Source organism: Takifugu flavidus, chromosome 12 (genome assembly GCF_003711565.1).
Source record: "Takifugu flavidus isolate HTHZ2018 chromosome 12, ASM371156v2, whole genome shotgun sequence".
In the NCBI taxonomy this organism is placed as follows: domain Eukaryota; kingdom Metazoa; phylum Chordata; class Actinopteri; order Tetraodontiformes; family Tetraodontidae; genus Takifugu; species Takifugu flavidus.
In genome coordinates, this window is record NC_079531.1 from 13,779,792 (window position 1) to 13,807,571 (window position 27,780).

At 52.8% G+C, this 27,780-nt stretch overlaps 2 protein-coding genes and 1 long non-coding RNA gene across 5 annotated transcripts; 1 reads left to right on the plus strand and 2 right to left on the minus strand.

The window, feature by feature from the left end:
- Nucleotides 1-136: 136 nt before the first annotated feature.
- timm50 (translocase of inner mitochondrial membrane 50 homolog (S. cerevisiae)) lies at nt 137-11,313 on the minus strand. Of its 2 annotated transcripts, none has more exons than XM_057049485.1 (11): nt 11,056-11,313; nt 10,063-10,210; nt 9,832-9,863; nt 7,835-7,856; nt 7,322-7,380; nt 5,599-5,718; nt 4,343-4,447; nt 3,274-3,372; nt 1,541-1,697; nt 919-1,025; nt 137-856 (listed from the first exon to the last, which is right to left on the minus strand). In XM_057049485.1, the coding sequence occupies exons 1-11, from the start codon at nt 11,263-11,265 to the stop codon at nt 758-760; spliced, it is 1,158 nt and encodes a 385-aa protein (XP_056905465.1). In that variant the 5' UTR covers nt 11,266-11,313; the 3' UTR covers nt 137-757. The 2 variants fall into 2 exon arrangements, with proteins under 2 accessions (XP_056905465.1, XP_056905466.1); XM_057049486.1 differs by lacking the exon at nt 11,056-11,313 and adding an exon at nt 10,729-10,861.
- A 463-nt stretch (nt 11,314-11,776) lies between these two features.
- On the minus strand, nt 11,777-14,619 carry LOC130534870 (uncharacterized). Of its 2 annotated transcripts, none has more exons than XR_008952979.1 (4): nt 14,158-14,619; nt 13,664-13,818; nt 12,556-13,516; nt 11,777-12,335 (listed from the first exon to the last, which is right to left on the minus strand). It is a non-coding gene; the product is annotated as an uncharacterized LOC130534870 (long non-coding RNA). The 2 variants fall into 2 exon arrangements; XR_008952980.1 differs by lacking the exon at nt 14,158-14,619 and adding an exon at nt 13,891-14,028.
- Nucleotides 13,918-27,614, plus strand: clip3 (CAP-GLY domain containing linker protein 3). The gene is made up of 14 exons (XM_057049483.1): nt 13,918-14,138; nt 15,241-15,631; nt 16,994-17,133; nt 17,314-17,407; nt 17,503-17,664; nt 17,847-17,965; nt 18,079-18,315; nt 18,836-18,971; nt 20,209-20,352; nt 20,418-20,549; nt 25,708-25,831; nt 25,906-25,970; nt 26,043-26,115; nt 26,714-27,614. The coding sequence occupies exons 2-14, from the start codon at nt 15,259-15,261 to the stop codon at nt 26,766-26,768; spliced, it is 1,854 nt and encodes a 617-aa protein (XP_056905463.1). The 5' UTR covers nt 13,918-14,138; nt 15,241-15,258; the 3' UTR covers nt 26,769-27,614.
- The last annotated feature ends 166 nt before the right edge of the window (nt 27,615-27,780 follow it).

The window sequence follows — 27,780 nt, forward strand, 5'->3', positions numbered from 1 at the left end:
GAGGATCAACAGGAATAAAATCAAAGATTGGGGGGGGTTCTGCCCAGCTGGAGCACAACACAGCAGGAGCTGCAGATAAATGCGCCGCAGAGAAAATAGTCCCTGTGGACGGGGATGAAGGAGGAGCTGCAACAGCTTTTAAACACCAACGTTTCTCTTTATTGTTGAAAAGGAAGAAATGACCTTCGAGTCACAGGCAGGACGTTAGCATGACGTTAGCATGAACAGATGCTGCGCTTTTACATGTTCAGAGGTGAAACACAAATCCGAGGGTTCCGTCTTTGGCATCGCTGCGAGCCGACCCGGACCCGGCGCCGCTCGGGGGACGGCGCTCATCATACAGGACAGATTAAAAACGGGAGCCCAGTTTCCAAACGGAAGGGTCGGGTTGGGTCCGGGACACGTGTTCAGCTCCTCCCTCAGGCGTCACGACCGCTGAAACACGCATGGCCGAACAGAACCAAACCGTTCCGTTTAGAACCATCTGGACCACAGCGAAGGTTCTATGTGGGACAGGCGCTACCCTGACCTGCAGACTCTCTATTTTCCACCAATCAGCAGCCTCAGAAGTCTGAGCGAGAGGGCGGGGCCATGAATGAGCGGCGCCCTCAGGAACAGGAAGTGCTCCGCACCAGCGCACCACAAATGGCCCCCGTGGTCCCCCGGCCACTCCCACTTGACCTGGCTCTGCCCCTCACCCTGACCGTGCGCTGACGTGTGATTGGTCGAGGAACGTGAGAGGTGGGAGGGGGCGGGGTCACTGCTGCCTGGAGCGCCAGAAGCGCGAGGTGATGGAGCCCAGAGAGAGTCCCTGTTTCTGCTGCTGCGAGACGCTGGCCAGCCGCTGCTCCTCCTCCTGCACACAGGACAGACAGGTGACCCAGGAACGCAGGTGCACCCCCCTCACTTGCTGCTCACCTGAGCCAGCTGAGCCTGCCGCTGCTTAAAGGCCTGGATGGGGTCGTCCTCCAGGGCGTAGTTCTCCAGCACGGAGCGCACGTCGTCCACGCCGCTCAGGGCGATGGCTGAGGGACACAAGCCAGAGAAGCTAACGTTTGTCTCAGGTCCACAGGCGACCCACAGGGGGCCCACAGGTGACCCACAGGTGACCCACAGGTGACCCGCGGGCCCACAGGTGACCCACAGGTGACCCACAGGTGACCCACAGGGGGCCCACAGGTGACCCACAGGTGACCCACAGGTGACCCACAGGGGGCCCACAGGTGACCCACAGGTAACCAGGGGGCCCACAGGTGACCGGCGGGCCCACAGGCGACCAGGGGGGCCACAGGCGACCCACAGGTGACCCACAGGTGACCAGGGGGCCCACAGGCGACCCACAGGTGACCCGCGGGCCCACAGGCGACCAGGGGGGCCACAGGCGACCCACAGGTGACCCGCGGGCCCACAGGCGACCAGGGGGGCCACAGGCGACCCACAGGTGACCCACAGGTGACCAGGGGGCCCACAGGTGACCCACAGGTGACCAGGGGGCCCACAGGTGACCCACAGGCGACCCGGCGGCCCACAGGCGACTCACTCTTCAGGAAGTTGGCCAAGTCGTAGAGCGTCCTGTCCTCAGAGTTCCCGTCCCACTTCTTCAGGGCCAGGCCGTTGAAGGGCTGCAGGCTGAAGGCCTCGCGCTTACAGTCCACCACGATGACCTTGCTGGTGTCCCGGTTCAGACAGGAAACGTCCTGAACACACACACACACACACGTTGGTTACTGCATGAGTATGAGTGTGTGTGGGAACACACTGTGGGTCTGCTCGATTTATCCACCCCCTCCTCCCTGCATCACACCCAATAAACAACTTTATTATTTCCTCGGAATTACATCATGCCGTCACCGACCAGTGTGTGTGTGTGTGTGTGTGTGTGTGTGTGTGTGTGTGGTGTGTGTGTGTGTGTGTGTGTGTGTGTGTGTGTGAGACAGCTGCTCAGCAGACCACCCCCACCGCTGCTGATCAACTCCAACTGTCTCCACCTGAAACACTTCCGGTGTTTCTCCAGTTCTGCTGTATTATGTCTCATGTTTGCAGATTAATTAATCATCAGATTAATTAATTACAGATGAAGAAATGGAATAAACCCGATTCAGGAGTTTCAGGAGAAGGGAAGAGTGACGGACACATTTCAGTAGCGCTCATTAAAGAGGTCAATAAACGATCTGATGGTTGGACCTGAGGACGGGTCAGAACCCTCCCTGGGTCAGAACCCCTACTGGGTCAGAACCCTCACTGGTCCGTGGGAAGGCTCAGAACCAGGGTCCATTTGTAGATGAAACACACATGAATGAAAGTTCTGGGTGGCTTCTAATCCGGATCATCTGAGGCTAAAGATGAACAATAAATCCATCTGAGACATTTAGCAACTTTCCCTGGACATCTGCAGCTTTAGCTTCTCCTGAATAACTCTGTTAGCATCTGTAGCTGCCACCATTAGCATCTGCTGCTGCCACCATTAGCATCTGTAGCTGCCACCATTAGCATCTGCTGCTGCCACCATTAGCATCTGTAGCTGCCACCATTAGCATCTGCTGCTGCCACCATTAGCATCTGTAGCTGCCACCATTAGCGTCTGTAGCTGCCACCATTAGCGTCTGTAGCTGCCACCATTAGCGTCTGTAGCTGCCACCATTAGCATCTGTAGCTGCCACCATTAGCATCTGTTGCTGCCACCATTAGCATCTGGTGCTAGCACCATTAGCATTGTGTTCTGTCTGTAAAAGTAGGTTAAGCAGCTCCTCCGAACCACCAGACTGGTCAATAAACACAGATGACAGTTGGAGGGTGAGAGAAGAGGAAGAGTGGAAGGAGAGAGGGAGCAGAAGGTTAATGAGGCCTGGGGGAGGGGGGGGGGCAGAAGGTTAACGAGGCCTGGGGGGGGGGCTATTGTTGTGAGGAGGAAGGAGGCCGACCAAAGGGAAACCTGTCAACTATCATCAACTTTCATGAGAAACTATAATTAAATAAAATTGGAGGAATCATCTGACCCAAATCCTCCAATCAGGAGTAAAAGCAGGAAGTTCTTCAGGCCTTTCAGAACCATCAGGAAAATACAGGCCGACCCAGATGGACAGCGCCCCCACAGGTTCGAGGTGGCATTACACCAAGAGAGAAGGCGTCTAAAGAACAACCTGCTCACGTTAGCTAGAATCAGCTACGTGGTTAGCTCATGACGACAGGAACAAAGAGGTCAAAGGTCAGCCATATGAAACCATCCCGGGGACTGGGGACCACACACACACACACACACACACACACACACACCTTGACGTGATGACCCTCCATGTAGTGTGTGGCGTCTCTGAAGAGGCGATACATGACGAAGCCCTGCGGGTCGATGCTGTCGATCAGGGGGAACGCCGTCTGAAACACACAGGACAGGAGAACAGGTGACACACGTCCACAGACAGGTGACACACGTCCACAGACAGGTGACACACGTCCACAGACAGGTGACACATGTCCACAGACAGGTGACACACGTCCACAGACAGGTGACACACGTCCACAGACAGGTGACACACGTCCACAGACAGGTGACACACGTCCACAGACAGGTGACACACGTCCACAGACAGGTGACACACGTCCACAGACAGGTGACACACGTCCACACACAGGTGACACACGTCCACAGACAGGAGCGGCGATGCTGTTAGCAGGTGAGAGGGCGGAGCTAAGACAGCAACAGTAGCGCCCAGTCAGGGTGACGCCATCATTCTGTGGGAGGGCTGACAGATGGCCCAGGACCATCCAGGACCATCCAGGACACCCAGGACCGTCCAGGACACCCAGGACCGTCCAGGACCGTCCAGGACCATCCAGGACCATCCAGGACCGTCCAGGACACCCAGGACCATCCAGGACACCCAGGACCGTCCAGGACCGTCCAGGACACCCAGGACCGTCCAGGACCGTCCAGGACCGTCTGCTGACGCCGACCCGTCTGAGACCGGAGCTCTTCACTGGTCAGAGGCTACAGGTGTGTAGGAGAACTCTGAGACTCCCTGCTGTGAGCACCAGCTTCTTTATACACGTCTGAGACTCTAGCGCCACCTACTGGCCTGACGTGCGCTGGCGTGCGCTGGCGTGCGCTGGCGTGCGCTGGCGTGCGCGGGCGTGCGCGGGCGTGCGCTGGGGCTCCGTGCACCGAGACACTTTGACAGGTTGAGCCAGCAGACGGCTCTGATCAGCCTCCATATCTCAGGAGCTCATGAGAACTGAAGGTTAGGTAACCCTGACCTGGTTGGGGGGGGGGGGTTAGCTTAGCGTGTGTGTGTGTGTGTGTGTGTGTGTGTGTGTGTGTGTGTGTGTGTGTGCGTGCACGTCTTACAAGGCCCGTCTCCGAGGTGAAGATGACGATCTCGTAGAGCGGAGCGAGCTGCTGGAAGAGGTAGTCGATCCCTGGACGCTTCTTAAACCTCCAGCCTGTGGAGAGCTGCAGGCAGAAAAGCACCTCTGTTACTCTCACAGGTGAGTGTCACCACAGGTGAGTGTCACACAGGCGAGTGTCACACAGGCGAGTGTCACCCAGGCGAGTGTCACCACAGGCGAGTGTCACCCAGGCGAGTGTCACCCAGGCGAGTGTCACCACAGGCGAGTGTCACCACAGGCGAGTGTCACACAGGTGAGTGTCACACAGGTGAGTGTCACACAGGCGAGTGTCACACAGGCGAGTGTCACCCAGGCGAGTGTCACACAGGCGAGTGTCACCACAGGCGAGTGTCACACAGGCGAGTGTCACCACAGGCGAGTGTCACCCAGGCGAGTGTCACACACAGGCGAGTGTCACACAGGCGAGTGTCACACAGGCGAGTGTCACACAGGCGAGTGTCACCACAGGTGAGTGTCACACAGGCGAGTGTCACCACAGGCGAGTGTCACACAGGTGAGCGTCACACAGGTGAGTGTCACCACAGGTGAGTGTCACCACAGGTGAGTGTCACCACAGGCGAGCGTCACACAGGTGAGTGTCACCACAGGCGAGTGTCACACAGGTGAGTGTCACCACAGGCGAGTGTCACCACAGGCGAGTGTCACCACAGGCGAGCGTCACACAGGTGAGTGTCACCACAGGTGAGTGTCACCACAGGCGAGAGTGTCACCACAGGCGAGAGTGTCACCACAGGTGAGTGTCACACAGGCGAGTGTCACCACAGGTGACGGAACATGCCAGCGTGTCAGGTTACTAAGGATGCCTGATCCCAGTTTCCCACTCTGCTGGAGCGTGTACGTACGGTGCGCGTGTATATGGAGCGTGCACATACGGAGCGCGTGCACGTACGGTGCGTGTATACGGAGCGCGTGCACGTACGGAGCGCGTGTATACGGAGCGTGTACGTACGGAGCGTGCACGTACGGAGCGTGTGCACGTACAGAGCGCGTGTATACGGAGCGTGCACGTACGGAGCGCGTGTACGGAGCGCGTGTATACGGCGCGTGCACGTACGGTGCGCGTGTACGGCGCGTCCACGTACGGAGCGCGTGTACGGAGCGCGTGTACGGAGCGTGCACGTACGGAGCGCGTGTACGGAGCGCGTGTATACGGCGCGTGCACGTACGGAGCGCGTGCACGGCGCGTGCACGTACCGACCACTCCGGGTGCAGCAGCACGCCGGTCAGCTCCAGCACCAGGGTGTAGGGGGGCTGGTAGTACGGCTCCCTCAGGGGGTCGGGCAGCAGCTTGGGACTCGTTGGCTCGATGATCATCTGAGGAATAAACAGATCGATTTGAACAAGATGAGTCCAACGAGAACAAAAGGAGGAACTCTCTCTTCGGGGGCCCCGGGGGCCTCCAGCCACTTCCTGTGCTGACTTGTTTTCTTCTCTTGGATCCAAGGTGGTTTTCTCTGTCAACTGGACTGGGTTTCTTCTCTTGAAGACGTTTCGCCGTTGACAGAGAAAACCACCTTGGATACAATGACCTGGATGACTGAGAATTTACACAGACTTCTCTTGGATCCATTTTCAGCCTCTTTGGTGTCGAGCATCACAGCTTCTCCTAGAAATGCTTCATGTGGAAGCTTTCCCTCCACATCTGGACATGAACGCGCTCCACCATCTGTCCACAGTGTCTCCCAACTGCTGCTTCCCTTCTAGAATTTAGCTCCTGGAGTTGGGATAATGCTAACGAGAGCTGGCCGACAGCTACTGATGGCAGCACGCTAACAGCGCGCTACCGATGGCAGCACGCTAACAGCGCGCTACCGATGGCAGCACGCTAACAGCGCGCTACCGATGGCAGCACGCTAACAGCGCGCTACCGATGGCAGCACGCTAACAGCGCGCTACCGATGGCAGCATGCTACCGATGGCAGCATGCTAACAGCGTGCTACCGATGGCAGCATGCTAACAGCGCGCTACCGATGGCAGCATGCTAACAGCGCGCTACCGATGGCAGCATGCTAACAGCGCGCTACCGATGGCAGCATACTAACAGCGTGCTACCGATGGCAGCATGCTAACAGCGTGCTTCTAACTGTGGCACACATGACCACGACCATGCCAGGCTGAACAGAACTAATTACTAATATCAATTACTGTCAGCAGTCTGAGATTAATCACTGAGTTTCAGCGTGAAGGGAATAACCAGAATGCGTCATGCTTAGCTTAGCAGCAAGTATCGGGGTCACCATGGAAACCTGCAGTTTCTACAATAATCCCCTAGAATCAGTGATTCTGGGAACAAACGACGCTTCCTGTTTGGAGTTTCCTGAAAAGTCGACACAAAATGTGAGACTAACGAAACACGAGGAAAATCTGATTCATCAGAATTGCGAGAAAATGTCACAAGTTTCACCGAAATATTACAGAAAATCTTACGTTCAAATCCAGAACAAAGGTCATCAGGTCGAGTTCCTGAGGGAGGTGAAGGACCAGCAGCACCGGCTGGTGGATGGGCTCCGTCTGGACTCAGAACCTGTTTAACCCTGGTTACTGACCCGTTTAACCCTGGTTACTGACCCGTTTAACCTTGGTTACTGACCCGTTTAACCTTGGTTACTGACCCATTTAACCCTGGTTACTGACCCATTTAACCCTGGTTACTGACCCGTTTAACCTTGGTTACTGACCTGTTTAACCCGTTTAACCTTGGTTACTGACCTGTTTAACCTTGGTTACTGACCCGTCTAACCTTGGTTACTGACCTGTTTAACCTTGGTTACTGACCCGTTTAACCCTGGTTACTGACCCGTTTAACCCTGGTTACTGACCTGTTTAACCCGTTTAACCTTGGTTACTGACCCGTCTAACCTTGGTTACTGACCTGTTTAACCTTGGTTACTGACCCGTTTAACCTTGGTTACTGACCTGTCTGTAGTCTTTGAAGTATTTGTAGGTCCTTTTAACCTGCTGGACAACCGGAGGATCTGAAACAGAAACCACACGTTTGGTTCTGGTTCACAAGGCTCGGGATGCTCTTTTCTTTATTTTGATTCTAATCTTTAACCAGTTCGACAGCTGAGTGATCAGACTATTTATGGGCTGTCGCCATGCCAACAGTGGGAGCTACCCGGATTGAAACTGGTTAATGTTCCCACGGCCCCATGGGAAGCTGAGTCTTTACCAGAGTCATGAACACACACATCGTCCCAGGAGACCCAATCCCCCGGGGGGGGGGGGCATGCCTATGTAGCAAACAGAGGCCGTGTGTGTGTGTGTGTGTGTGTGTGTGTGTGTGTGTGTGTGTGTGTGAAGGTGGGTTAGAGGGTTAGGGTGGTATAAGGTCGTGACCTGTGTGGCTGCTGCTGCACTTTGACCCCGACCTCATCAGGACTTCCTGTTTAAATGAAGGTCTAAAATATTAAAATATCTTTTTCTCACCTTTGTCAAACTCGTCTGGAATCTGAGGAAAGAGCAGAAAACAAGTTCAAGTCTTTGGAGACGGTTGAAGAGCTCATTTATTAACTGATTATGTCACCATGACGGACCAGAGGGTAGTAAAGCTGGGTTATCACCCATCAGACGTGAGGGTTTATGCTAAATTAACCGATATATTGCTCATCTGTGGTCCATCATCATGTGTCCAGGACCTGGACCTGGACCTGGACCTGGTGTCTCACTGTGTGAGAACAGGCTGCTCCTCCTCAGCAGACGTGGATCTTGGTACCCTCACACCCAGTGAGAGGGTGAGGGTTAGGGGGTTTGGGGGGTAGGGGGGTTTGGGGGGTAGGGTTATGGGGGGTAGGGTTATGGGGGGTAGGGTTAGGGGGTAGGGGGGTTAACAGCCCCCCATCAGCTGTTTACAGCTTCAGACACTGAAGCTGAAGTTCAGAACACTAGTTAGCATCTGTTGTGGCTGGAGATGAAAACTGATCCGGTGTCCACCATCTCCTGACCAGGAACTAACCCAAAAAGTTGATTCTGCTGGAAAAACCCGTTATTGCATCTCAGTTTCTAAGAAACCCCCATGGATGGATGGGGGGGAGGGGGGGCTCAGCTTTGATCCGGACCAATCTGCCTCTTGGCCTCACAGGATACAGCCTTTTACGGACGGGACCAGTCTAGGTTCCTGAGGACGGGGCCAGGATCAGGTTCCCGAGGACGTGAACGGACTGTCCAGGTTCCCACAGACTTCACAACACGTGAGCACCACTCGGGCCACTTGTGGCGCCGCGTGAGATCAGCTGAGGCGTTAACGTCTGTGAACCCAGCACCAACTAGGTTAACTCGGGTTAGTGTTAAGGTTAGGGGTTAGGGGGTTAGGGGTTAGGGGTTAGGGGTTAGGGGTTAGGGGTTAGGGGTTAGGGGTTAGGGGTTAGGGGTTAGGGGTTAGGGGTTAGGGGTTAGGGGTTAGGGGTTAGGGGTTAGGGGTTAGGGGTTAGGGGTTAGGGGTTAGGGGTTAGGGGTTAGGGTTTCTGGACCCTTCTGAACCAGAGACGACACGTTTGGGGTCACGGGTCACGTTTGCCCCAGTGGGCCACAGGAGAGGACGGGGTCAAGAGGTGGTTCGGTCCGCCGGGCCAGCTCCCCTCCCAAAGGGGTTAGTAGCAGGCTGGTTGCTACCATGGTAACAGTATTGGATCAGTAATTATGGTATGTTGTAGTTACCTAGGAAACAGATTATGTTATTCAAGGAGCATTATTGGAGACATCCCATAAAGCTCTGGGAGACGCTCCTGGTGTTGAGCTCTGCTGATACCACTGTTGAGGCTGGAGGAGCACCAGAACGACCCCCCCGGGGGGGGCTGAGTATTCAGGGGCTCTTTTACGGCGCGACCATAAAGAGCCTCAGCAGGAAGCCGTCACACGCTGGCGCCCCCCCGGGGGGGGTGAGGTTAGGCCAGAGGTGACACAAGTGTGTCCTTCCTCTCCCGTCCACACACCTCTGCCCCCCCAAACCACCACAGCAGGAAAATGTCCTCCCAGAAGAGGTGAGAAACACCTCGCTGCATAGACACAAGCTGACAGTGTGTGTGTGTGGTGTGTGAGTGAGTGTGAGTGAGTGAGTGAGTGAGTGAGTGTCTGTGTGTCTGTGTGAGTGAGTGTGAGTGAGTGAGTGAGTGTCTGTGTGTGTGAGTGTGTGTGTGAGTGTGTGTGTGTGTGTGGTGTGTGTGTGTGTGAGTGTGTGTGTGTGAGTGAGTGTCTGTGTGAGTGAGTGTCTGTGGTGAGTGAGTGAGTGAGTGAGTGTGTGAGTGTGTTTCTGAGTGTGTGTGTATGAGTGTGTTTCTGAGTGTGTGTGAGTGAGTGAGTGAGTGAGTGAGTGGTGAGTGAGTGAGTGAGTGAGTGAGTGAGTGAGTGTGAGTGAGTGAGTGAGTGGTGTGTGTGTGTGTGTGTGTGAGTGTCTGTGTGTGTGTGTGTGTGTGTCAGGAGAATCTCACCTGGTTTCCTTGTTCATCCACTGAATTGGTGCCTAAACAGATCAGGGTGTTGCTGTTATCTCCAGTCAGACAGACGAACACATCGGATCATTATTTTATCTCCAAATGTCTCATTATGAACTTAATGAAATTAATGTACTTAATGAACTTAATGAACTTAACAGCCGATATCGCCTGTTTGGGGGGCAGAGCCGAGGGCAACAAACACGTCCAGAAAAGGCCCGAACTCACCGAACACGTACACCATGCTGACGGCCCCCCCCACCCCCATCAGCCCCGCCAGCCTCAGAACCATCTTCTTGGCGTAGGCCGTGTTCTCCTTCTGCTTCTTGTCCTCCGTCTGCTCCTTCTCTTCCTCGCCTTCACCTCCAGGAGGAGCCTGCACACAGGAGGAGTCACTGTCAATCAATCTATCATTGATTAGAGTGATCAATGCGCGGAGGGGCGGAGACAAGCCGTGGGGGGCGGGGACAAGCCGTGGGGGGCGGGGACAAGCGGGGCCGATAAAACTGTAGTTTTAACTTACGTCATAATTTAAAACTACAGGAACTCCAACAGGTGAAGAAATGAGAATCTGGGCTCCTTTTGAGAGGTTTGGATGCAGCATTTAGTGTTAAAGAACCGCAGATTAGACCTTTGATGTTGTAGGATCTGCATGTTTAGTTCTACACCTACAGGCTATGGTCGTTATGGGATGGCGGCTCTAATGTGGAGCTGCCAGGTATGCAGCCACAGTCCAAATCCACACGGAACCACGTCTAACAGTACACAAACACCAACAAAAGGGGAATTCTGACAGGAGAACTACACAGAGGCGTTAGACAGCAGCACAGACAAAACCCAGAATGAGGTATGAACACATCCGAGCTTCGTCCATGCTAACGTCAACACGCTGACCTAGTCATCTGTTCCGGTTCATTCATTCAAAAGGCGGGCGTACATGAATGGAAAGACCGGGGGGGCAGCGTCTTACTACTGAGCTTAAGCCGAAAAAATGACTCCCATTAACCGGTCCCCCCCATCTGACACTCCCGGTCTACAGGACCAGATCAATGCTAGCTAGCTAGCTAGCATAATAGAAAGCCATGAAATGTCACAGGGGACGCGCCGGTCCCACTTCCACACCGGGCGGAGGCTTCATGGCACCGCGGTCGCTCTGTCACCGCCAGATCGGCGAATGCGTGATGAGAAATCGAGCGGACACCTGCGGGGTAACCGCCTCACCTGGCGTTGCTGCTGCGCGAGCCGCTCCTGGAGGATAGCCTGAGCCAGCCCGTCCGAGGCGCTGCTCGTACTGGGCTCGACCACATCCGTGGAGGCTCCGCGAACGAAGCCCAAAGTGGCCGGGGCGAGGGGCCCCGTTGACCCGCTCCGGTGCCTCAGGAGGCCTCGGGCTGCTCGCACACACATGGGGAGGACGCACGTCACCGACATGTTGGATAGCGATGGCTGCTACCGGCGCGCATAAGTGAGAGGGCAAAGGCGTCTGATTGGCTCGGGCCGGCTTGAGCGACAGTCGGAGAGACCAATCAGAGCGAGAGGAGGCCACGTGGAGCGGCGAGAGGGCGGGCTCTAAAGGCGTCGGTCCAATCAGAGGCGCGAGGCAGCGTGACCTTCGAATGCGACGCAAACTGCAGCTTCCTCCTGACATTTCTGACTTTGACGTGTTTTAATCTCAAGACTCAGGAAAGTGACGGATCAGTACCGACTCGGCGGGTCAATTATAACAAATATCACAAGCTCGTCATTTAAACGTGATTATACACAATCAGAGGCTCTTTGGTCCAACAAACTCGGCGCAAATACAATTGAATCAGCCTCTTTGGTCCCAAGTAACTGGGTTTACTGATGGGTCAGAACCTGTGCAGCAACTGACCACGTGGTTATAGGTTCAAATACAACTTCTGCTTTTCATGTTAACGAAGGTCTGTTGAGCTCTGAGTATCCAGGGAGTAATGAGAGCAAGGCCTCTTAAAAACTCACACTTGCTGGTTTTAAACCCCGAAACAGCAATGGTGTGTTTGTCTGACTAAATAAACACTAACGGCGACGGACAAGGCAACACCCTGGTCCAACATTGAGGTCCAGATGTTTCTGAGCACTTTGGCAGATGAGAGAAGATGGAGATCCACTGTGAGACCTGAAAGAGGCTTATGGGAGGGTCTCCGCTATCAGGAAAAGCTAGCAACACCAACAACAAACGCCGGACACTCAAGGAGCGAAGAGCGATGAGCAAAAGGAATAAAAGCTTATTTGAAGAAAGGTGCTACTGGAAGTGGTTTAGTCGACTGGACAGAACTTACAGCAGAAACCGGCGAGCAACAGAAGGGAGCGTTGCTTTGACCCGGACCAAGGTGTCATGGAGACCCCGGGATCAGAGAGTTGTGGGACTCTTCAGTATGTTTACGGTTCCGTTCACACCATGTGGAGCCAATAGTGGGACAGAAACCAAAGACCTTCATCTTCTGCAGGATGAAGGTGCCTCAGGAGACGGTGGGTGTCACCTGTAGAGGACAGTTCCATCATCACTGGGCAGTGCCCCAGCAGGAAGTCTAGCGGCCGCCCTCAGAGCTGAGGGGCAATTTCCATTCCTGCTAATCCCTTACAACTTTGACCTGCTACTAACCAGACTATGAGCACCACCTCTTAGTAGAAGCTACTGGAGAAGCCAGTGGAGAAGATTGCTGGGTTGTCTTGGACTCCTTATCTGCCTCCATTTCTCACCTTTTAGCGGCGATGCGTTCCGATCCTGGTTTGTGGTTTCTGTTTATCCACTAGGGGGCGTGGTGGACTCATCTCGCGCTGGCTGCCTCCAAACCTGCGGCTAATCGGCGTGATTAGCCGACCTTCGAGCAGCCAACACCTGCGTCCAGCAACAGACTGTTGCCAGCGTTAACTCGAGCGTTCCGGACTTCCGGTCCTCGTGGTCCTGCGCGTCACTAACCTCGCTTTCATCTCCTCCATTGTCTTTAGGTCTTCCCTAACCAATGAGCTGACCTTGGACCCTATTCACGAGCAGCACGGGCACGTTTCTTCACCTTGGGACGTAAACTTCCCTGTCTGCCTTCGTGGGTCCTGCCTGGAATGTTGGCTGGAGTTCCAACCGGATGACGGAAGGATGACACCTGGGTATCTGGAACTTCTGGAGCTGTTTCATCTTCATCCACCGATCCATCTCTCTCAGAACGTCGTCTTCATCTCCTGGATGACTGCCACAGCCATTCCTCGCCGGACTCCAGGTTCAGGAGAGTCTCCAAAGGTGGACGTCAGTGGTTAGAGGACAACGGTGATGGAAGGTCCTGAGGACTCTGAAGACATCCTCAGAGGTCCTGGAGTTTGGTGATCCCGTCATCGTTCCCAATGAGCTCCAGGTTCAGCTGTGTGAGGAGTTCTTCTGTCTCCCCCCAGCACTTAACAAGCTTCAGCTTCCTGGACTTTGATGGATTTATTGAGCTGTGTTAACCTGCAGCTGGACGGGACCCTGGAATGTGTCATCGGAGTCTGAAGGATCATCTGAAGGACCAGAACACTCTGCAGTCCTGGCAGAAGTTACGGCCACAATGGGTGGAGAAGAAGGTGTCCAAATGAGTGGAGCAGTGGACTCTGGACTGGGAGCAGCTGGCTGAGGCCATGACACCAGATCCAGCCCCCCAGACGGGTTATATGGGGACAGGCAGGAGACCTGCTGGATGCAGAGACCAGTTGTTAATCCAGATTAGGTCGAAACGGTTAAAGCGTTCCTGTGAATGTAATTTTGTGTTCCGTGATCATTGAAAATAATTTCTGTTCCATTAATTGTCTAAATCACAATGATCTGGATCAACAGTTTTACCTGTTTTAGGTTGTAAAGAGACCATAAAAGCGTCGAGGTCACAGGTTAATTCTGCTTTTAAATTAAAGTCGTCACAGTTTGGAATAAGTGGAGACTTCTTCTGTGCAGTAGACCCGGATCACTTCCAGAGAGGCTTCCAGGGGGAATTCCACAACCTGGAATGATGAGTTTTAATTGGATTTAAGGGCAGGAGTGACCGGGAATGATGCTGCAGTGCGCCGCTTTACCTGTAGGGGGCGCGAGCACGGCTACATCTGAAATGGTTTTTATTTTGACGAGACTTTAAAATGTGAACAATAATGTTAAACATTTGAAAATGGTTTAAGCGCTCTTATATTTCAAAAAAACAAACAATTCTCATAGAGAATAGGGAGAGGGGGAGAGAGTGCCCGGGAGGAGAGTGGTCGAGAGAGGTATTACGGCGGGGAGAGAGCAGCAGCACCGACGGCGAGCGCATCTCCGGATTGTTTTTCAGGTAAAATCTCCTCTTTCACCTCATTATTTCGCTCGATTCGTCGCTTTTCACTTCATCAACGTTGATGGCGGCCACATTTAGCCGACTGCGTCGTGTCTGTGGTGGTTTTGTTGCCGATGGCGATGATGGTGAAACTGGTGCCGGTCAGAAACCAGAATAAACCAGTTCCGCTGCGCTGGGCTCCATCCTCGCGGTCAAACATCAGCTTTTAGAGCCCGTGGAAGCAGTTTTCACCTCCCTATCACGGTGGGAGGCTGCGCGCGTGCGTGCGTGAGTGCGCGTGCGTGTCCATTGTTCTGTGTCATCGCGCGCTCCCGTGATTATTTTTACTGCACATTTTAGCTCAGCTGACCCCTGTAAACGTCGTTCCTGACATGTTTCAGGTGACGGTTGGGAGGCGGATGCTGGCGCCTGGGCTGGGCTGGAGGATGGAGGCCTGAGGAGGAAGGTGGCCAGGCCTCCTCCTCCTCCTCCTGCTCCTCCTCCGCCGCCTCCTCCTCCGCCTCTTCCGCCTCCTCCTGACGTGGTTTAAACAATATGGCCTCTGACATTTGTTCCCTCAGCTGTTGTGTCGGTCATGTTTGTATCGTTGTGAGCTTCTCAAACGTAGCTGCTAGCCAACCTGCAATACGACTGCCAATAAGCATCATAACAAGTTCTTCACCTTTAGGACTGCTGATGTTAGCATCTTTACCTTTGAGTATACTCTCTTGTTGGCTAACTAATAGGGCTAACTGAACAGAAAACATGTTCGTTCTTCGTTGCTAAATGAGTCAACTACAAAGACGTAACGTGAAGCTCAAACATCGACTCCGTGTGACTGACTAGTGTCATTTTGAAGCGTTTGTTCAAATCGATGACAGTTTTGATGGACTTGGTGATTGAAATGGTTCTAATCTTGTTCTTTAAGCTACATTATTGATTATTTTGCACACGTCGCTTCTGTACGTGGTTCTTTACAGCAGCTCACTCACAACGATGGGTTAACGCGTATCCGGCTGAGTCATGGTGCTGGTTCTGTTACAACAGGACACACACACACACACACTCACACACACACTGCAGCTCTTTAAATAAACCAAGTGTGCGTCTTGTCTCTCAGGCTGCAGCATCCATCGCTATGACTAAGGAGGAGAACGTGGAGTTACAGGAGAAGGAGAGACATGATCATGAAGAGCAGCAGGAAGGGCGGGGCCAGGGAGAGGAGGAGGAGGCCGTGACCGAGGAGGAGGAGGAAGAGGATGAGGACGAGTACGAGCTGGAGGACGAGAAGGAGGACGATGACAAGTTGGATGTGGACGATGATGAGGAAGAGCAGGAGGACAAGGAGAGGCAGGAGAGACAGGAAAAGGAGGCAACCACCGATTCGGACATCAAGGCCCAGACGGAGCGCCAGGCGCTGCCGGTCTCCGGGTACCAGAGCCCAGTTCAGGAGCCCCGCCACAGTCCCATGGTGCACCCTGCTGCACAGGCCCCGCTGCCCAAGGACTACAGTACGTCATGCTTGGGTTAAACTAGGGTTAACCTAGAGTTAGGGTTAAACTAGGGTTAACCTAGGGTTAGGGTTAACCTAGGGTTAGGGTTAAACTAGGTTAGGGTTAACCTAGGGTTAGGGGTTAACCTAGAGTTAGGGTTAAACTATGGTTAGGGTTAACCTAGGGTTAGGGTTAAACTAGGGTTAACCTAGGGTTAGGGTTAAACTAGGGTTAACCTAGGGTTAGGGTTAACCTAGGGTTAGGGTTAAACTAGGGTTAACTAGGGTTAACCTAGGGTTAGGGTTAAACTAGGGTTAACCTAGGGTTAGGGTTAACCTAGGGTTAGGGTTAAACTAGGGTTAGGGTTAACCTAGGGTTAGGGGTTAACCTAGAGTTAGGGTTAAACTATGGTTAGGGTTAACCTAGGGTTAGGGGTTTGGGTTAACCTAGGGTTAGGGTTAAACTAGGGTTAGGGGTTTGGGTTAACCTAGGGTTAGGGTTAACCTCGGGTTAGGGCTTAACCTGGGGTTAGGGTTAACCTAGGGTTATGGTTAAACTAGGGTTAGGGGTTAACCTAGGGTTAGGATGAACCACGGGTTAGGGTTAACCTAGGGTTAGCCTAACCCTAGGTTAACCCTAACCCCAATAGAGGCACATGGTGGTTTAGTTACGTGTTAAATACCAACTAGGACTTCTTAACTATCTCCTGTACCATCTTAAATTAAACCTCCTCTCCAGGCTTCACCTTCTTTGATCCAACGATCCGGCCTGTCTGGAGATCCTAGGGTTAGGGTTAAACTAGGGTTAGGGGTTTGGGTTAACCTAGGGTTTAGGTTAAACTAGGGTTATGGTTAAACTAGGGTTAACCTAGGGTTAGGGGTTAACCTATGGTTTAGGTTAACCTAGGGTTAGGGTTAAACTAGGGTTAGGGTTAACCTAGGGTTAGGGGTTAAACTAAGGTTAGGGTTAAACTAGGGTTATGGTTAAACTAGGGTTAGGGTTACCTAGGGTTAGGATGAACCTCGGGTTAGGGTTAAACTAGGGTTAGGGGTTAACCTATGGTTTAGGTTAACCTAGGGTTTGGGTTAACCTAGGGTTAGGTTAAACTAGGGTTAGGGGTTGGGTTAACCTAGGGTTAGGGTTAACCTAGGGTTAGGGCTTAACCTGGGGTTAGGGTTAACCTAGGGTTATGGTTAAACTAGGGTTAGGGGTTAACCTAGGGTTAGGATGAACCACGGGTTAGGGTTAACCTAGGGTTAGCCTAACCCTAGGTTAACCCTAACCCCAATAGAGGCACATGGTGGTTTAGTTACGTGTTAAATACCAACTAGGACTTCTTAAATATCTCCTGTACCACCTTAAATTAAACCTCCTCTCCAGGCTTCACCTTCTTTGATCCCAACGATCCGGCCTGCCTGGAGATCCTCATGGATCCTCAGACCACCATCCCGGAGCTGTTCGCCATCGTTCGTCATTGGGTTCCACAGGTGCAACACAAAATCGACATCATTGGCAATGAGGTAAGAAGGTGGTCAGAGGGGGCGTGGCCATTTCCCTGTTTGGCTGTGTAATGGAGAGAGAGAGAGAGAGAGAGAGAGAGAGAGAGAGAGAGAGAGAGTCTATGAGGCTCGACCATGACAGCAGAACCTGGGCTACACCTGATCCAGGTCCCACTCACGGGTCCGTCCTCTGCTCCTCAGATCCTGAAGCGTGGTTGCCATGTCAACGACCGTGACGGTTTGACTGACATGACCCTCCTTCACTACAGCTGTAAGGCCGGCGCCCACGGAGTCGGTGAGCTGAGCTGTTCGTGAGGCGCCGCTCTGGCGCCGCTCCGGCGGCGTTCCGGCGGCGTTCCGGCGTCCTTACCGGAGCCTCTGCCCCCACAGGTGACCCCGCCGCTGCGCTGCGACTCAGCTCGCAGCTCATCTCGCTGGGCGCCGACGTGGGCCTGAGGAGCCGCTGGACCAACATGAACGCGCTGCACTACGCCGCCTACTTCGATGTTCCCGAACTGATCCGAGTCCTGCTGAAGGCCTCCAAACCCAGAGGTCCGAACGCCCCGAGAACCAGAACCTTCAGGAGGGAGGATGAGAGAAGGTTCCACAAGTGTTGCTGTTACACGTTTGAAACGCTCTCGTGTCTCCTCCTCCCCTCTCCCCCCCCTCCCCCCATCTCCTCCCCCCCCTCCTCCCCCCTCTCCTCCCCCCTCTCTTCCCCCTCCCCCCCCCAGTACTGAACTCCACCTGTGGAGACTTCTCCTATGGGACGGCGCTCCACATCGCAGCCTCCAACCTGTGCCTGGGGGCCGTGAAGTGTCTGCTGGAACATGGAGCCGATCCTTCTGTCAGGGTGCGGATGTTCAGGTTCTGATCAGGTTCTGATCAGGTTCTGATCAGGTTCTGATCTTCAGAACAGTGCAGGAGTCATCTGAGCGTTCTGCTGTGTTCCTCCGGTCCCTGCAGAACGACCAGGGCCTGGTCCCTGGTGACGTGGTTCCTGAACCGATGGACATGAGCCTGGACAAGGCGGAGGCGGCCATGGTGGCCAAGGAGCTGAAGCAGCTGCTGCTGGACGCCGTCCCGCTGAGCTGCAACCTTCCTCGAGCCACTCTGCCCAACTATGACAACATTCCCGGGAACCTGATGCTGTCCTCCCTGGGCCTGAAGCTGGGGGAGCGCGTGCAGCTGGACGACACCAAGGTCAGGTGGCGAGGAGGGCGGAGCTTAGTGCTGATGGGGAGGAGGGCGGAGCTTAGTGTTGGATGAGACGATGAGGCTGAAGCTCCTCCCATCAGTGTTTGAACCCATGGAGGGCCCAGCAGCCCCCCTGCTGTTACCACCCAGGGCTAGAGTCACACCTGAGGGCGCTCGCCTGAGGGCGCTCCCCTGAGGGCGCTCCCCTGAGGGCGCTCCCCTGAGGGCGCTCGCCTGAGGGCGCTCCCCTGAGGGCGCTCCCCTGAGGGCGCTCCCCTGAGGGCGCTCCCCTGAGGGCGCTCGCCTGAGGGCGCTCCCCTGAGGGCGCTCCCCTGAGGGCGCTCGCCTGAGGGCGCTCGCCTGAGGGCGCTCCCCTGAGGGCGCTCCCCTGAGGGCGCGCCTGAGGGCGCTCCCCTGAGGGCGCTCGCCTGCGGGCGCTCGCCTGCGGGCGCTCGCCTGCGGGCGCTCGCCTGCGGGCGCTCGCCTGAGCGTGCTAACCTTGTACCACTGTTCTCCTCCCTCCCAGACGGGCACCCTGAGGTTCTGCGGCACCACAGAGTTCGCCAGCGGTCAGTGGGTGGGGGTGGAGCTGGACGAGCCAGTGGGGAAAAATGACGGCAGCGTGGGAGGGGTCCGTTACTTCATCTGCCCTCCAAAACTGGGTAAGCATGAAACCTGGGGGGGGAGAGGGGGGGAAGAGACGGGGGAGGAGGGGGGGGGGGGGTGGGGGGGGGGGGGGAGAGAGGAAAGAGGGGGGAGGAAGGGAGGAGAGGGGGGGTAGGTTTTAAGTCTGATCTTAAAGTAGCGATGGAGTCAGCCTCCCGTACCTGGACAGGGAGCTGGTTCCATAGCAGGGGGGCCTGGACAGGGAGCTGGTTCCATAGCAGGGGGGCCTGGACAGGGAGCTGGTTCCACAGCTGGGGGGCCTGGACAGGGAGCTGGTTCCCTAGCAGGGGGGCCTGGACAGGGAGCTGGTTCCACAGCAGGGGGGCTGGACAGGGAGCTGGTTCCATAGCAGGGGGGCCTGGACAGGGAGCTGGTTCCATAGCAGGGGGGCCTGGACAGGGAGCTGGTTCCACAGCTGGGGGGCCTGGACAGGGAGCTGGTTCCCTAGCAGGGGGGCCTGGACAGGGAGCTGGTTCCACAGCAGGGGGGCTGGACAGGGAGCTGGTTCCATAGCAGGGGGGCCTGGACAGGGAGCTGGTCCATAGCAGGGGGGCCGGGACAGGGAGCTGGTTCCACAGCAGGGGGGCCTGGACAGGGAGCTGGTTCCATAGCAGGGGGGCTGGACAGGGAGCTGGTTCCACAGCAGGGGGGCCGGGACAGGGAGCTGGTTCCACAGCAGGGGGGCCTGGACAGGGAGCTGGTTCCATAGCAGGGGGGCCTGGTAGCTAAATGCTCGGCCCCCCATTCTACTCCTAGAGACTCTGGGAACCACAGGTAGACCAGCATTCTGAGAGCAGAGCGGTCTATTGGGCTGGTAAGGTATCACTAGCTCCTCCAGGTAGGATGGAGCTAGGCCTCTGAGGACCTGGTAGGTCAGGAGGAGGGTTTTAAAAATGATTCTAAATTTAACAGGCAGCCAATGAAGAGACGCCAGTCCAGGAGTCATGTGACCTCTGTGGTCAGTACCTGTCAGAACTCTGGCTGCAGCATTCTGGATCAGCTGGAGGCCTCTTAAAGAGTTGTTTGGACCCCCTGATAATAAAGAATCACAGTAGTCCAGGCCAGGTCTCTACCTGCTCCGTCTCCTCTGGGTCCTGGACGCACCTGAAGCAGCTGGTCCAGCATGTGTTAACCAGCATGTTGACGTTAGCATCACGTTAGCATCACGTTAGCATCACGTTGAGCTCAAACCCGGCCACCCACCTGATCTGACAGACTGTTTTTGTGCTGCAGGCATTTTCGCTCCGGTCTCAAAGATTTCCAAGGTTGTGGATCAGACGCCGTCGTCCGTCACGTCCACCCCCAGGACGCCACGTCTGGACCTGGCGTCCCGCCTGGTGGCAAAGACCAAGAAGGAGAAGAAGGAGCGGGAGAAAGGTGAGCAGGATGTCTGGAGGGACCTGTGGGGGGTTGAGGTAAAGCCTTGTGTGCTGTGTCTTCAGCCCAGAAGAAGAAGACCCTGGTGGCCAGTCTGGATCCTGAGGGACTCAACGTGGAAGTGGGAGACCAGGTCCTGGTCGCAGGACAGAAACATGGAATCGTGCGTTTCTTTGGAAAGACGGACTTTGCTCCAGGTTAGTTGATGAATGCTCAGCTCAGCAGAGGTTAGAAGCTGCTGTAATCTTCAGCGTCTTTAGCCTGGACCTGCTAGTTTAGTTTAAACACATATTTAGCCTGGACCTGCTAGTTTAAACACATATTAGCCTGGACCTGCTAGTTTAAACGCGTCTTTAGCCTGGACCTGCTAGTTTAAACGGGTCTTTAGCCTGGACCTGCTAGTTTAAACGCGTCTTTAGCCTGGACCTGCTAGTTTAAACACATATTTAGCCTGGACCTGCTAGTTTAAAAGCGTCTTTAGCCTGGACCTGCTAGTTTAAAAGCGTCTTTAGCCTCGACCTGCTAGTTTAAACACATATTTAGCCTGGACCTGCTAGTTTAAACGGGTCTTTAGCCTGGACCTGCTAGTTTTAAACGGGTCTTTAGCCTGGACCTGCTAGTTTAAATGCGTCTTTAGCCTGGACCTGCTAGTTTAAACACATATTTAGCCTGGACCTGCTAGTTTAAACGGGTCTTTAGTCTGGACCTGCTAGTTTTTAAACGCGTCTTTAGCCTGCACCTGCTAGTTTAACGGGTCTTTAGTCTGGACCTGCTAGTTTAAATGCGTCTTTAGTCTGGACCTGCTAGTTTTAAACAGGTCTTTAGCCTGGACCTGCTAGTTTAAACACATATTTAGCCTGGACCTGCTAGTTTAAACGCGTCTTTAGCTGGACCTGCTAGTTTAAACACATCTTTAGCCTGGACCTGCTAGTTTAACGCGTCTTTAGCCTGGACCTGCTAGTTTAAACGGGTCTTTAGCCTGGACCTGCTAGTTTAAACGCATCTTTATCCTGGACCTGCTAGTTTAAACACATCTTTAGCCTGGACCTGCTAGTTTAAAACATCTTTAGCCTGGACCTGCTAGTTTAAACGCATCTTTAGCCTGGACCTGCTAGTTTAAACGGGTCTTTAGCCTGGACCTGCTAGTTTAAAAGCGTCTTTAGCCTGGACCTGCTAGTTTTAAACACATCTTTAGCCTGGACCTGCTAGTTTTAAACGCATCTTTATCCTGGACCTGCTAGTTTTAAACGCGTCTTTAGCCTGGACCTGCTAGTTTAAACGGGTCTTTAGCCGGACCTGCTAGTTTAAACGCATCTTTATCCTGGACCTGCTAGTTTAAACACCATTTATCCTGGACCTGCTAGTTTTAAACACATCTTTATCCTGGACCTGCTAGTTTAACACATCTTTAGCCTGGACCTGCTAGTTTTAAACACATCTTTATCCTGGACCTGCTAGTTTAAACGGGTCTTTAGCCTGGACCTGCTAGTTTAAAAGCGTCTTTAGCCTGGACCTGCTAGTTTAAAGCATCTTTATCCTGGACCTGCTAGTTTAAAACACATCTTTATCCTGGACTGCTAGTTTAAACACATTTTAGCCTGGGCCTGCTAGTTTAAACGCATCTTTAGCCTGGACCTGCTAGTTTAAACGCATCTTTAGCCTGGACCTGCTAGTTTAAAACGGGTCTTTAGCCTGGACCTGCTAGTTTAAACACATATTTAGCTGGACCTGCTAGTTTTTAAACGCATATTTAGCTGGACCTGCTAGTTTAAACGCGTCTTTAGCCTGGACCTGCTAGTTTAAACGCATCTTTAGCCTGGACCTGCTAGTTTAAAACGTCTTTAGCCTGGACCTGCTAGTTTAAACACATATTTAGCCTGGACCTGCTAGTTTAAAAACACATTTTAGCCTGGACCTGCTAGTTTAAAACACATCTTTATCCTGGACCTGCTAGTTTAAATGCATATTTATCGTGGACCTGCTAGTGTTTAAACGCGTCTTTAGCCTGGACCTGCTAGTTTAAACGCATCTTTAGCCTGGACCTGCTAGTTTAAAAACATCTTTATCCTGGACCTGCTAGTTTAAACGCGTCTTTAGCCTGGACCTGCTAGTTTAAACACATCTTTAGCCTGGACCTGCTAGTTTAAACGGGTCTTTAGCCTGGACCTGCTAGTTTTAAACGCGTCTTTAGCCTGGACCTGCTAGTTTAAATGGGTCTTTAGCCTGGACCTGCTAGTTTAAAAGCGTCTTTAGCCTGGACCTGCTAGTTTAAACACATCTTTAGCCTGGACCTGCTAGTTTAAACACATCTTTAGCCTGGACCTGCTAGTTTAAACGCTTTCTTTAGCCTGGACCTGCTAGTTTAAACGCGGGTCTTTAGCCTGGACCTGCTAGTTTAAACGGGTCTTTAGCCTGGACCTGCTAGTTTAAACGGGTCTTTAGCCTGGACCTGCTAGTTTTTAAACACATATTTAGCCTGGACCTGCTAGTTTAAACGCATATTTAGCCTGGACCTGCTAGTTTAAACGCGTCTTTAGCCTGGACCTGCTAGTTTAAACGCATCTTTAGCCTGGACCTGCTAGTTTAAACGCGTCTTTAGCCTGGACCTGCTAGTTTAAACACATATTTAGCCTGGACCTGCTAGTTTAAACACATCTTTAGCCTGGACCTGCTAGTTTAAACACATCTTTATCCTGGACGCTAGTTTAAATGCATATTTATCCTGGACCTGCTAGTTTAAACGCGTCTTTAGCCTGGACCTGCTAGTTTAAACGCATCTTTAGCCTGGACCTGCTAGTTTAAACACATCTTTATCCTGGACTGCTATTTTAAACGCGTCTTTAGCCTGGACCTGCTAGTAGTTTAAACACATCTTTAGCCTGGACCTGCTAGTTTAAACGGGTCTTTAGCCTGGACCTGCTAGTTTAAACGCGTCTTTAGCCTGGACCTGCTAGTTTAAATGGGTCTTTAGCCTGGACCTGCTAGTTTAAAAGCGTCTTTAGCCTGGACCTGCTAGTTTAAAACACATCTTTAGCCTGGACCTGCTAGTTTAAACACATCTTTAGCCTGGACCTGCTAGTTTAAACGCGTCTTTAGCCTGGACCTGCTAGTTTAAACGGGTCTTTAGCCTGGACCTGCTAGTTTAAACGGGTCTTTAGCCTGGACCTGCTAGTTTTAAACACATATTTAGCCTGGACCTGCTAGTTTAAACGCATATTTAGCCTGGACCTGCTAGTTTAAACACATCTTTAGCCTGGACCTGCTAGTTAAAAACGCATCTTTAGAGCCTGGACTGCTAGTTTTAAACGCGTCTTTAGCCTGGACCTGCTAGTTTAAACACATATTTAGCCTGGACCTGCTAGTTTTAAACACATCTTTAGCCTGGACCTGCTAGTTTAAACACATCTTTATCCTGGACCTGCTAGTTTAAATGCATATTTATCCTGGACCTGCTAGTTTAAACGCGTCTTTAGCCTGGACCTGCTAGTTTAAACGCATCTTTAGCCTGGACCTGCTAGTTTAAACACATCTTTATCCTGGACCTGCTAGTTTAAACGCGTCTTTAGCCTGGACCTGCTAGTTTAAACACACTCTTTAGCCTGGACCTGCTAGTTTAAACGGGTCTTTAGCCTGGACCTGCTAGTTTAAACGCGTCTTTAGCCTGGACCTGCTAGTTTAATGGGTCTTTAGCCTGGACCTGCTAGTTTAAAAGCGTCTTTAGCCTGGACCTGCTAGTTTAAAAACATCTTTAGCCTGGACCTGCTAGTTTAAAACACATCTTTAGCCTGGACCTGCTAGTTTTAAACGAGGTCTTTAGCCTGGACCTGCTAGTTTAAACGGGTCTTTAGCCTGGACCTGCTAGTTTAAAAGCGTCTTTAGCCTGGACCTGCTAGTTTAAAACACATCTTTAGCCTGGACCTGCTAGTAGTTTAAACGTTGTCTTTAGCTGGACCTGCTAGTTTAAACACATCTTTATCCTGGACCTGCTAGTTTAAACACATCTTTATCCTGGACCTGCTAGTTTAAAACACATCTTTAGCCGGACCTGCTAGTTTAAAAGCGTCTTTAGCCTGGACCTGCTAGTTTTAAACACATCTTTAGCCTGGACCTGCTAGTTTAAACACATCTTTAGCCTGGACCTGCTAGTTTAAAAGCGTCTTTAGCCTGGAACTGCTAGTTTAAACACATCTTTAGCCTGGACCTGCTAGTTTAAACACATCTTTAGCCTGGACCTGCTAGTTTAAACGCGTCTTTAGCCTGGACCTGCTAGTTTAAACGTGTCTTTAGCCTGGACCTGCTAGTTTAAACGCGTCTTTAGCCTGGACCTGCTAGTTTAAACGGGTCTTTAGTCTGGACCTGCTAGTTTAAAACACATATTTAGCCTGGACCTGCTAGTTTAAACGCGTCTTTAGCCTGGACCTGCTAGTTTAAACGGGTCTTTAGCCTGGACCTGCTAGTTTAAAAACGGGTCTTTAGCCTGGACCTGCTAGTTTAAACGCATCTTTAGCCTGGACCTGCTAGTTTAAACGCGTCTTTAGCCTGGACCTGCTAGTTTAAACGGGTCTTTAGCCTGGACCTGCTAGTTTAAAAGCGTCTTTAGCCTAGACCTGCTAGTTTAAACGCATCTTTATCCGGACCTGCTAGTTTTAAACAACACATCTTTAGCCTGGACCTGCTAGTTTAAACGCATCTTTAGCCTGGACCTGCTAGTTTAAACACATCTTTATCCTGGACCTGCTAGTTTAAAAACGCGTCTTTAGCCTGGACCTGCTAGTTTAAACGCGTCTTTAGCCTGGACCTGCTAGTTTAAAAGCGTCTTTAGCCTGGACCTGCTAGTTTAAACACATCTTTATCCTGGACCTGCTAGTTTAAACGCGTCTTTATCCTGGACCTGCTAGTTTAAACGCGTCTTTAGCCTGGACCTGCTAGTTTAAACGCATCTTTATCCTGGACCTGCTAGTTTAAAAGCGTCTTTAGCCTGGACCTGCTAGTTTAAACACATCTTTAGCCTGGACCTGCTAGTTTAAACGCGTCTTTAGCCTGGACCTGCTAGTTTAAACGGGTCTTTAGCCTGGACCTGCTAGTTTAAAAGCGTCTTTAGCCTAGACCTGCTAGTTTAAACGCATCTTTATCCTGGACCTGCTAGTTTAAACACATCTTTATCCTGGACCTGCTAGTTTAAACGCATCTTTATCCTGGACCTGCTAGTTTAAACGCATCTTTATCCTGGACCTGCTAGTTTAAACACATCTTTATCCTGGACCTGCTAGTTTAAACGCATCTTTATCCTGGACCTGCTAGTTTAAACGCGTCTTTAGCCTGGACCTGCTAGTTTACCTCTGCTTCCTGTCTCAGGTTACTGGTTCGGCATCGAGCTGGATCAGCCGACCGGGAAACACGACGGCTCGGTGTTCGGAGTGCGCTACTTCAGCTGCCTGCCCAAATATGGCGTGTTTGCTCCGCCCTCCCGTGTGCAGAGGTGCGTTGTCTGTGTGTCCCTTCGCGTTGCTAACGGCGACGGCCTGGCAGTGACCTTTGACATGGTTGTTCCAGGATTGGCGGCGCGGCCGACGGTGCCCAGAAGGACTCCACGGTGAAGAAGGTCCACCAGGTCACAGGTGAGACACGTTCTTCTTCTGTGGTGGCGTTGAGCCCAGACAGCTGCCTCACCTGTCCAACGTCTCCTGCAGTGTCGCAGCCCAAACGCACCTTCAGCACCGTCAGATCCCCCAAAGACCTGACCTCCGAGAGCTCCATGTCCAGGTGGGAACTGTGACCCGCTTAGAAGCAACAGAACCAGAACCCACCGCCTCAGTGTAGCCCCCCTCTTTCTGCTCCTCCTGCTCCTCCTCCTCTCTGACCTGCTCCTCTTTCTCTCCTCCTCCTGCTCCTCTGACCTGCTCCTTCTCCTCCTGCTCCTCTGACCTGCTCCTCCTCCTGCTCCTCCTCCCCCTCTCTGCTCCTCCTCCTGCTCCTTCTCCTCCTGCTCCTCCTCCTCCTCTCTGACCTGCTCCTCCTCCTCCTGCTCCTCCTCCTCTCTGACCTGCTCCTTCTCTCCTGCTCCTCCTCCTCTCTGACCTGCTCCTCCTCCCCCTCTCTCTCCTCCTCCTCTCTGACCTGCTCCTCCTCCTCCTCCTCTCTGACCTGCTCCTCCTCCTCTCTGACCCGCTCCTCCTCTCTGACCTGCTCCTTCTCCTCCTGCTCCTCCTCCCCCTCTCTGCTCCTCCTCCTGCTCCTCCTCTCTGACCTGCTCCTCCTCCCCCTCTCTGCTCCTCCTCCTGCTCCTCCTCCTCTCTGACCTGCTCCTCCTCCTGCTCCTCCTCCTCCTCTCTGACCTGCTCCTCTTTCTCTCCTCCTCCAGGTTGCTCTTCTGCTGCTGGTTTCCCTGGATGCTGCGTGCAGAGATGCGATCTTAACCACTTCCTGTTTGGCCTCCTTTGATCTTCGGGTTCTTTGTTCCTGTTGTCCTCCCCCCCCCCCCGTGGTTCCTCAGCAGGATTTAGAGTGCCTTGTATCAGATTCCCGTGTCCGTGTTCCGTTGAACTGAAACAAGATGAATTCCGTGAATATTCCCAGCGGTGGTTCCGTCTGCAGATGTTTCTGCCTCTGCTCTTTGATGTGGTGCTCCTGAACCTTCCCGCTCAGGAAGCCCAACAGCACCACACCTGAGTGCTGACCCCCCCGGCAGGTGAAGAGCTGACCTGTAATCCCAGATTAGCTCCACTAGTTCTAGTCCAGGACGTCCCTTCAAAGACGTCCCGTCTCTTTGATCTAAAACACCTGACACGCCCCCTCGTCATGTGATCACGTAGCAACACAATCCAACAACTTGGACAGATTCGTTGTAGATTCCAAACGTCACGTCTCAGGTCACTCCGAGTGTGGCCGTCATTCCCGACTCATTCCCGACTCATTCCCAACTCCTGGAATGCTGAAGGGGAACTCACCACGTGATCTTGCTGTGTTGAAGCCTCCGTGTTGAACTTCTCTTCTGTGGCCACCAGGTGTCAGCAGTGAGCCGCCGTGTGTCACGTGGTAACTGCTGCAGGTCGTGGCTCTGACGTCACCACTTCCTGGTTCCCGCATTATTTTCTTGGTTTCCAGGTGTGAAAATCAGCCCATAAAGATTCCTGTTGCATATCGCACCTGGAAGGAGGAAATGAACCAGAAACTGGTTATTTGGGAAACGGATCCACGAGTAGATCGATTGGTTCTGATCCATCTGTGTCGGAATAAGAATAAACTGGTTGTTTTAACAGGAAGATGAATTTACAGTATATATCCTATATTTTGATATTTTCACCAAGTGTACTTTAGGTTCTTCAGTTTTGTGTCTGTCACTCTTCTACACACACATGTGTGTGTTTGTGTGTGTGGGGCTCTTGTTTAATGTGTGTGTACACTGCTAGAAACAGGAAGCTGAGGGGT